The 16205-nt window shown below is 46.9% G+C and overlaps 1 protein-coding gene across 1 annotated transcript in view; it reads right to left on the reverse strand.

Moving 5' to 3' along the window:
- The window catches only part of LOC119165342 (neurotrimin), a 188667-nt gene that overhangs the window by 21152 nt on the left and 151310 nt on the right, over positions 1-16205 (reverse strand). Inside the window, exon 2 of the mRNA XM_075896172.1 lies at positions 6237-6358. Coding sequence (XP_075752287.1) covers positions 6237-6358 — 122 coding nt within the window. The remainder of the gene's footprint in view (positions 1-6236; positions 6359-16205) is intronic.

Consider the following 16205-nt stretch of genomic DNA (forward strand, 5'->3'; position numbering starts at 1 on the left):
GATAGATAGATAGATAGATAGATAGATAGATAGATAGATAGATAGATAGATAGATAGATAGATAGATAGATAGATAGATAGATAGATAGATAGATAGATAGATAGACGGACGAACGGATGGGTGGATGGATGGACGGATGGACGCCAAAAATGCTCGCAGTTGCTTTATTTAGCGGTGTACAGGGGTATACAATCCTCGCGAATACCAGCGCTTCATATTAGCTTACCACTTTTGGTGTTGTTAATATTGATGTTGCTGTTGGCATCGTCATGCGACTGTAAACAACTGGTTATATAAAACATATGCCATGGTTTAACGCATGTCTGTGCGTGCATTTGTACATATCTTTAGTGCAACTTCGTAACGTATTGCTAATTTAAAAATAAATTACAAGACAGTCACTTTCCATCTGCGTGCTTCGCATAACGTCGATTCCCAAGGTTTGGGGGATCTGCCGAATTTTCATTATTACATTTTGTTTGAACCGCATCATTTCCCGGAAGTGAACTTATCAGGAACCATTTATAGCAAGCCATACGCTCACTATCTTTATGCCAAATAACACGAACACTGCAGACACATTTGTAAGAATGTCTGCGAGAAATGCAGATTGCACTCATTGACCAATGCTCGTGCTTTGTTTGCATCACACACGGTTCGCCTTTAAAAAAGTCATGTTATGTTTCATTAAAAATAAAGGCCTAATTTGTCCGCAGAACAACCAGGGTCGATGATTCTGAAAGTCTTTGCGTTTAGCCCTACTATTGACCACCGGAGATTTTGCCTGTTTGCTATTAGGCTTTTTATGACATCTAACTGTACATTTACTCGTCTACTGTATTTTCTCTGTGGTTGATGAAGTACGCACAGAGTGTTTGTTTTAGGGGCGAAGCTCCTTATGGCGTGGCTTGTGCATCCCTCGTAGTACGTAACCACCAGTGGCACATACCCGAAATAGCGGTCCTTACAATGTCTGCTGGATGGGGGCACTTGTGTATGATGAATACATGATGAAAAGATGTAAGATGGCTGTGCTTGGAGTTTTCTCTAGACATATGGACGGACGAACGGACTGACACACGCACGGACGGACAGACAGAGGGGCGCACGGACGGATGGACAGATAGAGGGATGGCCGCAAAAAGAGATGGACGGACAGACAGACGAATAACCAAACGGACGGATGCACAAAGGATCACACAGATAGGCGGACGCAAGAACGAATGGACACACAGACTGACGAACGCTGCGCCCCACCAATCATCATTCGCTCCGTGGATATGCTGTGATTTTTTTTACGCCACACGATTTACTATTAATATTCTTTCTCTAACAGCACTTATTGCGCGTCGATTGTTTAGTAACAAGCTTTGAAATACTACCTTCGATCACTGTGGTTATGCACGTGGTACAATGACATATAGGTAGTCTTGCGAAATATGTGGGCACAACTTCAAGTCAGCGAATCGGATTTTCTTTACGGGATAAAAGAAATAACTTTTTTATCCTTCAGTGAGTCTACCACGATGCAGACTATTGATTCGCGACGTTGATCGGGCTTCACTGCCACCACACTGTGTGGCCCTTCCGTAACAAGTGTGCGAACATTTTTGAATTACCGTGCATGAACTCATCAGGCGAGTTCTCGTACGTTTCGAAACACTCTGTTGTTCGATAAGATGACTACACTGGCCTGTTTCGTCATTGAAACGCAAAGGAATACCAGTTCACGGCGTATATCGTGTTTTTTGTCTAGTATCTCTATGTCCTCTCTATTTCCGATTGGGATGAAGCCACGTGAATGGTCCGCGACATGTTGTCTGGTATCATTCAATACCCCGGAAGCATCGCTTTGAGAAGGATATGAAATGATCCTTTTTCTCGGAGATGAGGAAACAGCCATTTAATCTTGAAGACGAAATAATCTCGGAAACTCATTTTTCGTGCGTTTTCCTATAGTATTAGAACTACCGCCCGACAGTCGGAAAGAAGCCAGCCTTATTTGCATTACAAGACCTTGTAATTGAGATCCTATCACCGCATGGTTGGAGGATAACAAGTTCCAGGAAAGTGGAGCGTGACAAAGCATTGATGCGGCTGTCAACATTTTGTACGCGATGACTATGTCGTATGCTTAGCAAGCGAGCATCTTAGATGCCGACAAGAGGCGCTGCAGCATGGACGTTTAATTAAACTTGCGAAAGTCCGAGTACGTGTGCGATCACACCCTTTTAGTAGGAGTTTCGGTAGTTGCTGGTGCTGTACAAAAGGGCACCGCTCTCTCCCCCACTTGCATGTTTCCTCAATAATTCTGAACTATCCATTCTTAGCTGTTTCTGCAAACTTGTGGGAAAAAAGAAACGCTTGAAAGCTTGGTACCGGAAAGTGGAGTATAATTGGATGAGAAGTTGTTGCGGATGAATAGGGACGAAAGCGTTGCTCAAACTCTTGAAGACAACACTTTCGCACTGGTGGTTATAGACCAATAGCGATATTGTGATTGTGAGGTGCCTGAATGTGTGTGTTTGTGTTTGTGTGTGTGCGTGTTTGTGTGCGTGTGAGCGAGCTCATCCTCTCTCCTTTTCTCTGCCTCTAAATTTCACACTCCCAAATTCCTTCCTCCAATGTACCGCCGTATAGTTTTTCTTGACTGGTTTTAACATTCCTGCTTTTCTTCTCTCTCCTTTATACTTTTTTTAATTTTTCGGTGTATAAGAAACATTCCTTCAGGGATGCATTAAAAGCCTATGAAAGTCTGTTGTCCTTACTGGAGCTTTAGCTCAACAAAACTGAGCATAAAGCATAAGAAACCCACCCCCACGCCCAACCCCCCAAAATAATGTTTTTTTAACCATTCAGCCTAACACGGAAGTCCGCTTTAACATAGTTTTCTATTGTTTGCCATTTATGATAATTTCCAATGCCGGCGATGCTCAGCAGATTGGCGCAGTCCTGCTAATCACTGCGCCGCCGAGTTGCCCGGTCCAAATTTTCCCACTCTCACGGAGCGCAGTCTGTGTGGGACACGCTACGTACCCTCGTGCTCACAGAGCGTCGAAGACGGAGTGGTGCGTCAGGCACCGAGACGTGGTGCACGCCGCAATGACGCGCATCTAACAGCCACTCGTGGACTCCAAAAATAAAAAATAAAAGAAAACTCCACAAAATACAGTGTATATATAAAGGTACTCTCTGCTGCCATCAACACCAGCGCCTACATTGCTATTGCTCTTATACGAGAAGGCCGCTTGACAATCTAGCGAAGGGGAACAATGGGACGTGCGCGCTCTTCACACGACGGTATTGTACGACGCGAAGAGACGTCAGTGGACGGCCGCGGCATGGCGCACTGTACTGAAGAGCGTGGACCAGTGGACGACGGGGCGAGTTGAGTGAAATGAGCGCTCGGAACAAGCGAAAATGAACGCATAAGATGAAACGTTAAAGCTAGAAAGAAAGGAAGAAAGAAACACTCAAATAGTGGATTGAGAGAGCGGACTTCTGGCCGCGCTTTGGGTATCATCCGTTGCGTATAAACGTAATGGAAGGAGGAGAGAGGTCGAAGGGCCACCGCAATGGCGCTTGGGAAACCAACGTAATATGGGGTGCTGTAGAGAGGAGAATTCGTGAAAGAAATAAAGAATGAAGAGAGAGAGAGAGAGAAAAGGAAAGAAAACGTGGCGGGAAGTACCCTCGATTTCGCCCAGAGGAAGTGTCATTAAAGTTCGCCAACGAGTCGTGTCACGTAGCGCTGTGCGCCGTGGTGCCTCACTTGACGAAGCCCCGAATAACCGCGCAACAGACGCAGTTACGGGCTCGGCACCCGCTGAAACCTCCGCCTGACGTGTGCAGAGAGTGAAAGAAAGAAAAACGGAGAGATGGTGTGAGAGAGAGCGGCCAGTTAAAACGAGAAAGAATACGCCAGGGTGAGGAGTTATCCGAGTTGGCAGCGCACATTGTTACTCAGCTGAGCGCAGCGCGCAAAAAAGGTGCGCAACTATAACACGGCGACAGGGTCGAGGTAAGAGAGGAGAAAGTGGGTGCATTGCGCTTTCATTCGACGCGGCCTGTCGTCTCTGCCTCGGTGTTCCTTCCAGCGTGGCGCAGCGACGACGACCAATTCGTTGCCGCAGATGTTGATACGTATTTATATATCCACCACAAGTGCAACAGCCGGTCGGGTAGCAGCTGGTTTGCGAATTGTCATTTCTCTTGTTTTTTTACTGTTTCTCTACTCTCGTTTAGTGATTGTTACCGCACTCCCGAGCTCCAATCAACGCTCGGCAGTGTTGTTTGCCGCTTTCCATCACAGCTTACACGCTAATAAAATGGTGAGAAAAAAAAAGAACAGTCATCTGAGCATTAGTGGTACCATGCCTGGAGGAACGCTGGAGCTGAACTGCCTTTCTTGCTAGGACTTACCTTTTTTTCATTCTTTTTTCATATCTTTTTTTCTCTGCGTTTTCCTATCTCTTGTTTGTCTCGTTTTCTTGCTAATTCTTTCTTTTTATATTTTTGTAATCTCTCTCTCTCTCTCTCTCTCTATTTCTTTTTTTGTCTCCCTTTTTTTCTAAGGTGTGCTGTGCCATGTACACTTCTTTCTCTCCTCCTCTCCCTCAGATCCCTCATCCTCGCTTCCATTTCAAGCAGCGTACTGTACTATACTAAACTATACAAGTGTATGTTATACACTGCTAGCGTTCTTGCATGCCCGAGGAATCACGATGCTCACCTACAGATCGTCGATACGCGGGTTCGAATCCCGCCTCGTCAAGATTTTTTTTTCGGCACCTTTTTGTTTATTTCTATTTGTGTCTCACTCTCTCCCATTACTCGTTCTCTCACCATTTGATTTATCAGAATGGTGCGTCGGACAAATTGGCAGCGTGTTCTCAGAAGCACGAAGACGAGGACGGGTGGGGAGAAGTGGACGAAAATAGCGCATGGCAGTTTTTCGTGATGATAATTTTCTGGCGACGGATTGCAACCAAAGACTGGCATAAACAGCTCCACTGCTAAATTGCTCTGTCGATTATTGCGTGCTAGATCATTGTGAAGGCACAACTTGTGCATACTGCCTCACATAAAGAAAAAACTGAATTCCACAGCATCAGTTTATAAAGTTGCCGTTCTTCGAATACGGGCTAAATTCACGACCCGTTCGTTTCAAAGAGTCACCCCCATCGGCCAGAGGCTGAATAGCTAAAATTATCTCTTCATTATCACTGGCTGGAACATTCTCGTAGGAACAGTGTAATGCAAGGGAACTTTTTTTAACCAATCTTGTGGTCTTCAGCATGTCTGGCGCTTCGGTCTTTGTGTTTACGGTCAGTGTTCAATTGCTTTCCCTCTCGCGAACCATTGCGCGTAGCCAAGCTATTATGAATCTCTGTTATGAAAATTTCCATCAGCGCACAGAAACAAGCACTGCTGTGTAATTTGTTCCCGCCACATTTCAATGTGGCCCTTGAAAGCAGCGCTTTGAGTATTAAAACATCTTTTTTGACCCGCTTGGTTTAACGATTGTGGCACTCCTGTGTGTTTGGGCGTCTGCGTTTGTGTTTCTAACTTCCTCCCTTTCTCTACATCATCCCACTGTTTTTTTTTGCTTTTCTGTCTCCCCTTGCTACTTCCTCAGTGCAGGGTAGCTAACCTTATGCTTGTTTTCTGGATACCTTCCTGCCTTTGTCTGTGTGTGTGTTACAGCTGCATTTTATATTCTTACATTTTTTTAAAAATAAATGTTGTTTCTCTCTTCTCTACCCTTGGTTACTGTAAGGTAGAAAACCGACTGTTTCCAGTCCAGTTAACCTCTTAATCTTTCTGTATTGGTATCTATCTATCTATCTATCTATCTATCTATCTATCTATCTATCTATCTATCTATCTATCTATCTATCTATCTATCTATCTATCTATCTATCTATCTATCTATCTATCTATCTATCTATCTATCTATCTATCTATCTATCTATCTATCTATCTATACGTCTGTCTGTCTGTCTGTCTGTCTGTCTGTTATTGTGCTAAGCTAGCGGTTTTGTTTCCTACACATCTTGTTTCTTGGTTTCAAATGAGGGGCTGCAGAACAGTGTGCGGCGCACGAGGGAAAAGTGATATGAGCATGCCCAGGGTTTAAAAATACAAAAAAAGGATAAAAAGGAAGTGCCCCAAGATTAGATGTGTGTGTAAAAGTATTCTGCGCGGTTCAAAACTACATAAAATCAATTCGCACCTTGAAGCTGCCGAGGTTGTCCACGACGCATGTCAAGGTCACTTCTCGTCCTGCTGCCACTGTCACATTGGGAATGGGCTCTGCGAAGCTTGGGAGCTTTCTATGAACCGACGAAGAACCTCCTGGAATGCATAAAGAAGATGCATGTCAATCAAGCAAGCGAGAAATAAACTACGCAATCGAATAATTTGTTGGTATATCTACCAATTATTCGATCGATTCTTTCATGAATTATTCAATAAGTCAGTCAGTCAATCAAGGCATAGTTTTTTTTCACAATAAAGGAAACTACAAAAATTAAGAAAGTAAGGAAATAGGCAAATTGACAAATAAATTGAGTCGGGCGTTTGATTCGCGAGTTTTCAGATCTCTGAACTCTAAAATCGTAGAGACTCCATAGCTTTCCGTCAATTCGTGCCTTTTATTCCGGCTCTGAAAAGGGTGAACTGTGAATTGAGATAAAACGCTCGAAGAAGTCACGAGAACACAATACGTTACCATCGGCCTCTGAAGCCGAAGCGAGACACGTCACGTGAAAGATTAAAGGTCGCTCTTCGTTATTTATTATCCGGAGTCCCCGTCGAGTCGGCGCTATTCCAGGAGACCGCTTAATCCCGTCGACAAACACTTCAGCTCGCACGAGCTGTCTTCCCATTAAAACAATCGAACCGCCCCATCTCGAGATTTATTTATAGGATCTGAGCCGACCGGTGTTTGCTTTAAGGATTGCCCTCTTGTGGTCGCGCTTAAGGTTCCATCCAGGATCACCGTTTCAAGCAACTCTTTCTCTGTTTTTTTGCTTGTTTTGAAGGTTTTCATCAATGGCATTCTTTTGACGTGAAGTGCTGAAGTTTTTTCCGTAATCACGACTGCTCTTTATTCATTTGAAATTTGAAGTTGAGAGGGATCCTGTGTGCAGTTTGATTGAGTCTAGTTGCCTTTACGTGATTTCTCACCGCAGTTCATTTGCGTGTCTCTTTATTCTATTTTCTTTTTGTCTTCTCAATGTACAGTCTAATAAAATGCAGTGGAAGTATTATAGAACTTGGTGGTGATAAATACAATAACCGCTGCCAAACAACGTGGAGGTCATTTTCGGGTAAGTTCGACTTATTCTTTTCCTTCGTGGCTTGACAGGTAATAAGCCCTTTCATAAGTTGTCATAAAACGCTTCGAGCTTGAGGAACTGAAAGAGTGAATTGTCGGCACACTGCAGTGGCAAGTTTTCTGTAACTGGAAAAGGCTTACAAAGTCAAACACTGTAGCTGTGAATGAACTTTGACATTACGGTTTTTGTCATGGTATGCTTAGAAAAGGGGTTACAGACTACGAAGCGTGGTTACGTGTATACTTATTCAATTATTTACCTGTTTGTTTGTCGACGTCACCTTCAAATTTGCCCGAAAGCCTATAATCATCTTAGTCTTCCCGCATATTTTACTAACAAAATACGACATCAGCCCGTGGCAAGACTTAGATACAAACTTCCAGACATTTTCTTATTGCGATAGCAACCATGTGAACAGTCTCGGCTGGGTTTCATTCGCACACACACACACACACACACACACACACACACACACACACACACACACACACACACACACATATATATATATATATATATATATATATATATATATATATATATATATATATATATATATATATATTGTGGGCATTTAGTATACGCATCCTCTTCACCGGTACATTATCATCATTATCATGTGTGGCTCATGCATCCTCATCGTTGTCGCGTAGCATCATCATCTTGGCTCATTCATCGTAGCTGTCGGCTGCCGGTTCCTCGGGCCTAATAAAAGGTAATCTAAACCAAGACTTCATACGTGGTGGAGGTGCTGGGTAGAGTGGTCGAGAGGATGGCGGGGGATCTAACAGCACTCTCATAATATATATATATATATATATATATATATAGACCGTAAAAACCCGCGTATGGTTCAGACCCGCGTATAGTTCGAGGTGTAACTCGGGGATATCAAACGCGAGAAAAAAACATTTTCACGCGAATATTGTTCGAGGAAAACAGAAAAAAATGCATTTATTTACACACTTGCATGCGCACGCACGCGCGCGCACGATTAGTTGTCGTCTTCGTCTGACACACTGTCTTCCGAATCTCCCTTGTTCGAAATGTCCTCCCACAGCACCTCATCCTCCATGCCATCAAGCGCGTTTGAGATGGAGCGAAGGCACGGCAAACGAGCGCCTCGGGAATGCGGGCCCACGCCTCGGCGATCCACGAGCAGAGCAGAGCTGGCGAGGCCTGTTTCAGCCATCCGGCAGGGGTCACTTCTGGCTCTCCGGACCTCATACACTCCATATACAGGCGCCTGATGTAGTCCTTAAACGGTTTATTAAGGCACACATCAAGTGGCTGTAGCTGGGAGTTCATCCTGCCCGGGATGACGACGAGCTCGGTGCGGGAGTCGCGCAGCAGTCGCTTCACGGAGTCCGCCAGGTGACACCGAAACGCGTCGAGCACAAGCATCGATGGGAGCCCCAGCAGTGCTCCGGGCCGTCGACACCACACAGACTTGATCCAGTCCAACACCAGTGACTCGTCCATCCACCCCTTGTCCTGGCAGCGGACGACAACATGTTTTGGGAACGTCTCCCCCTTCGGCAGCGTCTTTCGTTTAAACACCACGTAGGGTGGCAGCTTGCGCCCGTCTGCCGTGCAGGACAGCATTACAGTTACCCGCATTTTCTCGTTTCCAGTTGATCACACGGTAACTTGCCTGGAGCCTTTTTGATGCACCGTTAGAGCCGAGGGCATATCCAGGTATATGGGCGTCTGGTCAGCATTGCCGATCTGGCCCAGCTGAAAGGGGACTGCCTTTAGCAAAGAAATCACGTGCTTCTGAAAGGCGACAAGCAGCTCTTCGTAGCTTTCTGGCAGCTTCTGCGAGACCGACGTACGCCGACGTAGGGAGAACCCAGCGCGGCGCAGGAAGCGAGACACCCAATGCTTGCTTGCCTTGAAGTCCGCAGGCGGAATGCCTTTGTCTCGAGCGATCTCCCTTGCCTTTGGCTGCAGCAGCTCAATGTGCACAGCGAGTTGTGCAGCTCGTTGCTCCCGAACAAAGTCCGTCAGTTCTCGTTCCACGTCTGGAAATGCTCCATTTTTCGGTCCCCGGAAACTTTTTCTCTTGCCGCAGCATGCAAAAAGGGCTTCCTTCTGCTTCCGCCAACCGCGAATGCTCCGCTCATTCACGCCGAACTGCCGCTCCGTGGCGCAGTTGCCGATGGTTTCAACAGTAGAAATAACTTTCCTCTTAAAGGCAGCAGAGTACTGCCTGCGCGGTCCCGACATGGCTTAAAATCACGGAAGTAAAATCGTGGCTGTCGTGATGTGCGCCAAGGGATTGCAATGGCCACTGTTGCTCGCCTGATGCACGCCTGTACCTGTAGGTCTCTAGGACTAACGCCGCTCACGCTACCACGCCACCTAACGTAGAAGTGCGCAGACATCTGATAATGATTATAGAACCAACCAATGCCGAAACCAAAACTGAATTCGGGCCGAAACTTTTTTTGGGATCCGCATATAGTACGGGGCTGAATTTTCGCACCCTAAATTTTAGGAAAAAAAACCCGGGCTATACGCGGGTTTTTACGATATATGGGGAAGAATGTATTAGCCTCCTCTGTGGAGCGAACATCACCTTTGGGGCAGGGGTCAACTGCGCGTGCGCTTATCTCGTGGGTGAACAAAAGGGGGGGGGGGACGCTTATGAATGAAACGAGCAGCGCGTGGCCCTTGCTCCAACAGCAGGCGGGAGCTTCTACGGGCTGCGTTCTCAACACAAAAAACTGTGCCGAAGTGTACCTGGAGCTGCCGTACACATGTAGATGCGTTCTACACATAACAGGCTGCCACCAGCGGCGACACACGAAGTATATAGCGCTTAATTAGTACCAGCACGCGCTGCCTACGGGAGGCACGTCTCACCAACGCCGTCACTATAGACGCACGAGCCCTGCTGTGGTCATCTACTGTGGCCGCGCCGCAGAAAAGTTGGTTACTTGGAAAGCGCATGTTTACTATACAAATAATATTGATTCTAATAATGGTAGCCTTGCTTCATAAAGCATTCGAGTGCGTTGCTATTGCATTTATTGCTTCGCCCTTATGGCGAAACTGTGACTTTTTTAGTAAAATCTCGTTTTAATATTGTATTATGTTTTACAAAGCATATCATTCAGGAACCAAAATTTCTCGTGTGTTTTTATTTGCTGGTCGAATTGCTTCCTGTTATGATGAAAGAGAGAAAAAGAAAAGAGCGCACATTGCGTCGTCTTACGGGGCATGCAACGAGCTTCTCGGTGGAGACAACGGCGTACATGGCAACATCCCAGAGCAAAATCACACAAAGGCGCGCTCCACGAGATATGAAAATGAACACGAGAAATAACGGCCGATGCGCTGCAAGTGCGACGACTCCGCCGAACATGGACGCACCTTTACAGCGCTCGGACTAGCGCCCGTTTTCTGCGCGAACAAATAATTTACGCGTCGCCTGCTCCGGCACCTTAATGGCTTTCCATTAACCAGCCGCGAGCCCCTTAACATCCGGACGTTTACGCATACGGCGCGAGCAGCGACCTCTTTTCCGTCCCCATATTTATCTTTTCGTCCATGGCATGACAAGGGTCAACAAGTAAGTTCGGGAGTGCCTTTATCCCTGAAGGGGTGAGTAAGACGATGGAGAGCAAGACGGGAAAAGGAAAACGAAGAAGTCTGCACGGAGAGGCAGCCGTATTCTAGCCGCTGCAACCCTTTTAAGGAGCACACGCGTAAGAAGAGATATCGGGAGAGAAGAATGAGACAGCCCAAGCAGACGAGGCTGGTCGACCAGGACGCCTGGTTTTCCCGGAGAACACGGGGATCAAGACGGAGCTGAAGAGACGGGGCCGATGGAAATGCGCTCCGGCGGCGCCGCCGTGGCTGACGCGGGGGAGATACTCTTCCCCTTCTCCCGCCCCTTCTCGGCTTCTTCTCTAATGGATTACCCTCGCCCGCGTGTTTTGTCTTTACGCCATGCACCATCGGGACGGCTTCAACGCCCAAAGCGAGCGCGTGCGCCTCTTGCGTCGGTATATACGCTATTCGGGTGTGCTGCCCCCTCTTCGAGGGAGAGAAAGAGCTTAGATGGGGTGCAAGATTAATGTTTCCCGCGCGATCCGTTGCCCCAATATTTCATGTTTCTCAGCAGCAGCCAGCCAGCCAAACCAACCCAGCCACCCTCCCTACACCCTGCCACTGGCCCAAGTTATACCCTTCCGCACAGTATCCATGCTTCCAGCTATCCGAAGAACCTCGGAAGTCGTTCCCCCTCTATCACGGATGCCACCTCTCTCCTCTCGCATTTCTAGCCATCGCTGCACTCTCCCCATTGTCCCCCTTTTTCTCTCCGGTTCTCCTTCCGCATACATAGTCGTATGCCTAGGCGATCGCGTCAATTATTGACAGCAGCCGATAGCACCCCCCGCTTGCCAGCTGCACCAGTTTGCCTGCCACTGCTGGCTTGGCTTCTGCATTGCGCATGTTTGGGGGGACGTGTCTGTGGATGGCCTCCTGACCACGGGGAGGAGGGGGAGGAGAGCGTCAAGCGCGCACCCTTGTGTCTTCCTTAAACCCACACAACGCGGACCGGTCACTTTTCTAGGCGCTCTCTGTGGTCCGCACTCGTGGGCACATATGTGGCCTTGCTTGCTCGCTTATCTCCACTGTATCTACTCACATGCAGATGTATGCCTTTCAGAATCGCTCCTTTTACTCGATAAAAACTTAGACGCCAGAAAAGTGTGAGCTGGGAAGTGACGGGGGAGGGGGTAGTGGCGCACCTCTTTCTTTCCAAGCAGTGTCTGCCTGACAACCTCAACTAAAAACTAACGAAGAGTAGTGTCCCAGTGTAGAGTTCTTCGAAATAGTGCGCGTCTGCACTTTTAACCATCTAGAGGTGTCTCCATTGATATAGTTTCAATGGCTAGGCTAAGCGTGGGACGGGCTCAGCGTGTCTGACCCGGTCCACGGCTAGTCCACCTCGAAACTTTACTCTTCCTCTCTCTCTCTCGTTTTTATACCCCTGTTTCGCATCTGAACGCCGCTTGCTATACAACTCATTTGTTCCATTGCAAACTCATTTGCTTGTCGTCCCGACACTCAGCACCCACCAAGCGGCCCAAGCATTCACGCTTGACGCCACAAAGGAGCGAGCATTGGGGCGTTACCGCGTGAAGCCATTCACAGAGAGGCGCGCAGTACGCCAAAAAGAGATAACGGGACCGAAAAAACAAAACTGTGAAACGAAGAACAGCAACTCTCGTCCCACGACTCCCTTGCACTGTCGCATACATATGCAGCTTCAATAAAAACTAATAAAAGACGAAGTTCTTTCTACTTGCTGTGCGTGCATACAAAACTTTACAAGTAAACGACCACTTTGAGGCTCACATAGCATGGCGTATGAAGCAGCGATTTCGTTGCCGTGCGTGGCACTCGGCTTTGAGGCATCCAGTCCGAATCTGCGTGTCTGTTTTATGTACTTCGTGTTGTCCCACTGGGAGTTGTGGAGCTCCTGTTACTGTGGGCCGCGTCTTCGTCGCACCCTATTGTTCGCACGTGCATGTGTTATTTGTGTCACCGTCCACATTGCAAACGCGCTATAGTCTTCTCGCCTTCATTACCCTAATTTAATAACCCTTTCTTCTCTTTTTTATTTGAAAGAAAAAAAAAGAAAGAGGCACGAGTGTAAAACGAAGTGCACAAATGACTTGTTTTCGCACACCAACGACCTCTCCCCCCTCTTTTTTCAACTCTTTGATAAATGCATTCAGATCGCTAAACTGATTGGCGTTCGTGATTATCTATTTACCAGTAAATGAAATGGGTACTTTCGTGTTTTTATTTTAGATAATCTTCATTCTTCGTCACAGCGTTTGCATAATAAGCTTGCCACGCTAAGGGTTGATTTAAGGAAGGAGAAGAAAACGTCATTTGTTTTCATTTTTTAGCTGATACTATTTCTCCTCCGCAGTGCTCATGAATCTACCATAGGCATTTTTTGTCTTTTTTTACGTGTGAAAGTGCCCGTCGGCCTTTTTTTTTGCATTAAGAAAGCGATTGTATTTTTTGTACGAAACTCAAATGTATTTATTTCATCGCTCTTCGTACTAGAGTGAAATAACATGTTAAGTTTGTATTTTTTATTCTTGAGACGTTAAAACCCACGTATCAATCACTTTTTTTATTTTTTTCTATGAGGTAACGCTTGTCTAGTATTCACAATATTCAATACACTTCTCTACCGCCCTTTCAGTGGTTTAGTGCGCAAGCGTTAAAACTTGAGTGATTCGATCACTCTCTGTTTTTGTACGCACACACACACACCCCCCCAAAAAAAGCTTTACATCTGTATGTGTATGCCAGTCGGACGATTGATGCACGCACACACACAAAAGAAAAGTCTAGCAGTACAGACTAGCTCCTATGTCTTCTGTTATCACAAGTGCTAGCTGCTAGCCTCATGCTCGCTAGCCCATTGTCCTCGCATGAACACAGCAGCTGGTGCTTCTGTTTTTGAACGTGGCATTTGCCAGCCGCTGTTAGTGTAGTAACAGCTTCCACGACGCTGCGTTGCATCAATATGCCGCGAGATTTTACTCCCTCGTGCACACAATCTGCTCTATGACCTACAAGGCTGTATCCAGTACGTAACGGACACGATCGGTAAGTAACGTGATCGCACGAACATCCGAGCTGATGTCGGCTAGATCCCCCCGCGGTAGGGAAGACGGTAAACACACGCGCGCGCGCGTGCAGTGGTTCATTTGTGGGGTTTAACGTTCCAAAACCACCATTTGATTATGCCGTAGTGGAGGGCTCCGGAAATTTTGACCACCTGGGGTTCTTTAACGTGCACCCAAATCTGAGTACACGGGCCGACAACAATTCAGCCTCCATTGGAAATGCAGCCGCCGCAGCCGGGATTCGAACCCGCAACCTGCGTGTCAGCAGCCGAGTACCTTAGCCACTAGACCACCGCGGCGGGGCAATCGTGCAGTGGTTGACACTTCCAAGTGTACACCGTCGCGAGACGAGGTCCATGCCCACGGCATCGCCTGCGCATGCCAGCGTCATCGTGTGTCACGAAAGCGCTGATAAGGATGGAAGGAAGGTCGACCCGCTCTCTCGCGTTGCCGTTGGAGGCAGTGCCACCGCGTGGCCAAGTGTTTTATGTCGCGCATGCAGCGCGCTAATAAAGACGGAGCTGCCTGTCACCGACTGAGCGTGGTGTATACACCGCCGGCAGTCCGCGGTCAGGGAAAATAGCCGGCCGTGGGGCAAGAAAGAAGCCCCGGACGCTTGAAGGCAGTAATTATGCGACGAGGCCGTCGATCGCGGCTCCGGCGCTCAGAATGGAATGGACCGCGCTGCATGAGGTCGAGGCAGGAGAACCCTCCCCTCCTCTCTTCTACCTCCCTCTACACACCCCGTATAACACGCGCTCCTATAACTACATTAGCCTGGGAGAGATAATGACCCGACAACCCTCCTTCCTTCGCCTGCACCTCTGAAGTCGTGATGCCCATAGGAACGGCTTTATTTCGCTTCTCGCCATTCCGTCTCCGTATTGTCACCGACCTCACTCTGTCACTCTCTCCTCCCTCTCGTCACCGCGAGTTAATTTATCGCTCAAAAAAAAAGAAAAAAAAAGAATTCGTATGCTCGACCATTCGCTAGCGCTCTTTGCATGCTGGCTGTCTACGTTCCGTCCGTTCACTTTTGTTCGCTTCGTGATTATGGTTCTTTATGAAGCTTTTAAGCATTTATGGTGTTAATTTTTTGTGCCTATAATTTTGCCGAATTTGTTTCTTTTAAATTCTGGTTTTAAAGGAAGTTTATCTTGCTGTGGATGAAACAATGATTGTGCACAAGATAGATGCGTATTCGTCGCTCTGACCAACTATCACGACAGGAATTGAAAGTTCCGCTGACGCCCTTGTGATTCACGAAGGCTGCTGACATGCATCGTGTCAAACCTTAATCACTGAAATCTTCTCAGCTGCATCAACTTGACCAAATGCAGCAGCGATTTTCTTTGTAGATGTAGATGTAGATCTTATCCTAAACTACTTGTGGCTCGCACTCCCCAAGGGGGATTGGCCAAGAATCGGGTAGCTTAACAATATATATATACTAGCCAAAAGAATATTAACGTATTTATTTTTTGCAAATTATTCCTGACGAAAAATTTTGATGAATTAGTTGCTACCGAAGGAGAAATATGATTGATATTAAAGAAAACTTTTCAGTAGTCTACATTGACTAACTTTGAACCTTTTTGGAATCGAGGTTATTCAGTAAATCTCTTCGACTGTACAATGAAATCTTGCACGGCCTCGCACACTTTCCCGTTGCTGTGACCTGGGATATGTGCCCCTAGGAATAGTAAATTTGACTTTGTTAAAGCTAATCTAAGGATTCGTAACGGAATTTCTAGTGATACCCTTCTTAATGATGAAAACTTTCTACAAAATATCAAAACATCACAGCATATCCCCGGAATGAATGATGATGAATGGGGCGAAGCGTGCGTCAGCCCACCTGTACTTCTGTCCATCCGCGCGACCATCCGCGCGTCCATTCATGCGTCCGACCATCTGTCCGTTCGTCTGTCCATGCATCTGTCCGTGAGTCCGACCATCCGTCTGTCCGTTCGTTCGTGCATCTATCCGTCATCGGGATTCTGTCTGCGAGCGCGCGCTGCTGCCGCCTTGCGCTCTCTCCGCTGTGCAGCCTTATCCATCCGGCGACTCCGAGCGCGCGCCAACAGCGAACGGATTTTATTACAACGCTCCTTCTAGCGTACGTCGCCGCAATAAATTGAACGATTGCCTTCAACCAATGACACGCGCCATATGTGACATCATTCCTATTTT

Source organism: Rhipicephalus microplus, chromosome 1 (assembly GCF_043290135.1).
Source record: "Rhipicephalus microplus isolate Deutch F79 chromosome 1, USDA_Rmic, whole genome shotgun sequence".
In the NCBI taxonomy this organism is placed as follows: Eukaryota; Metazoa; Arthropoda; class Arachnida; order Ixodida; family Ixodidae; genus Rhipicephalus; species Rhipicephalus microplus.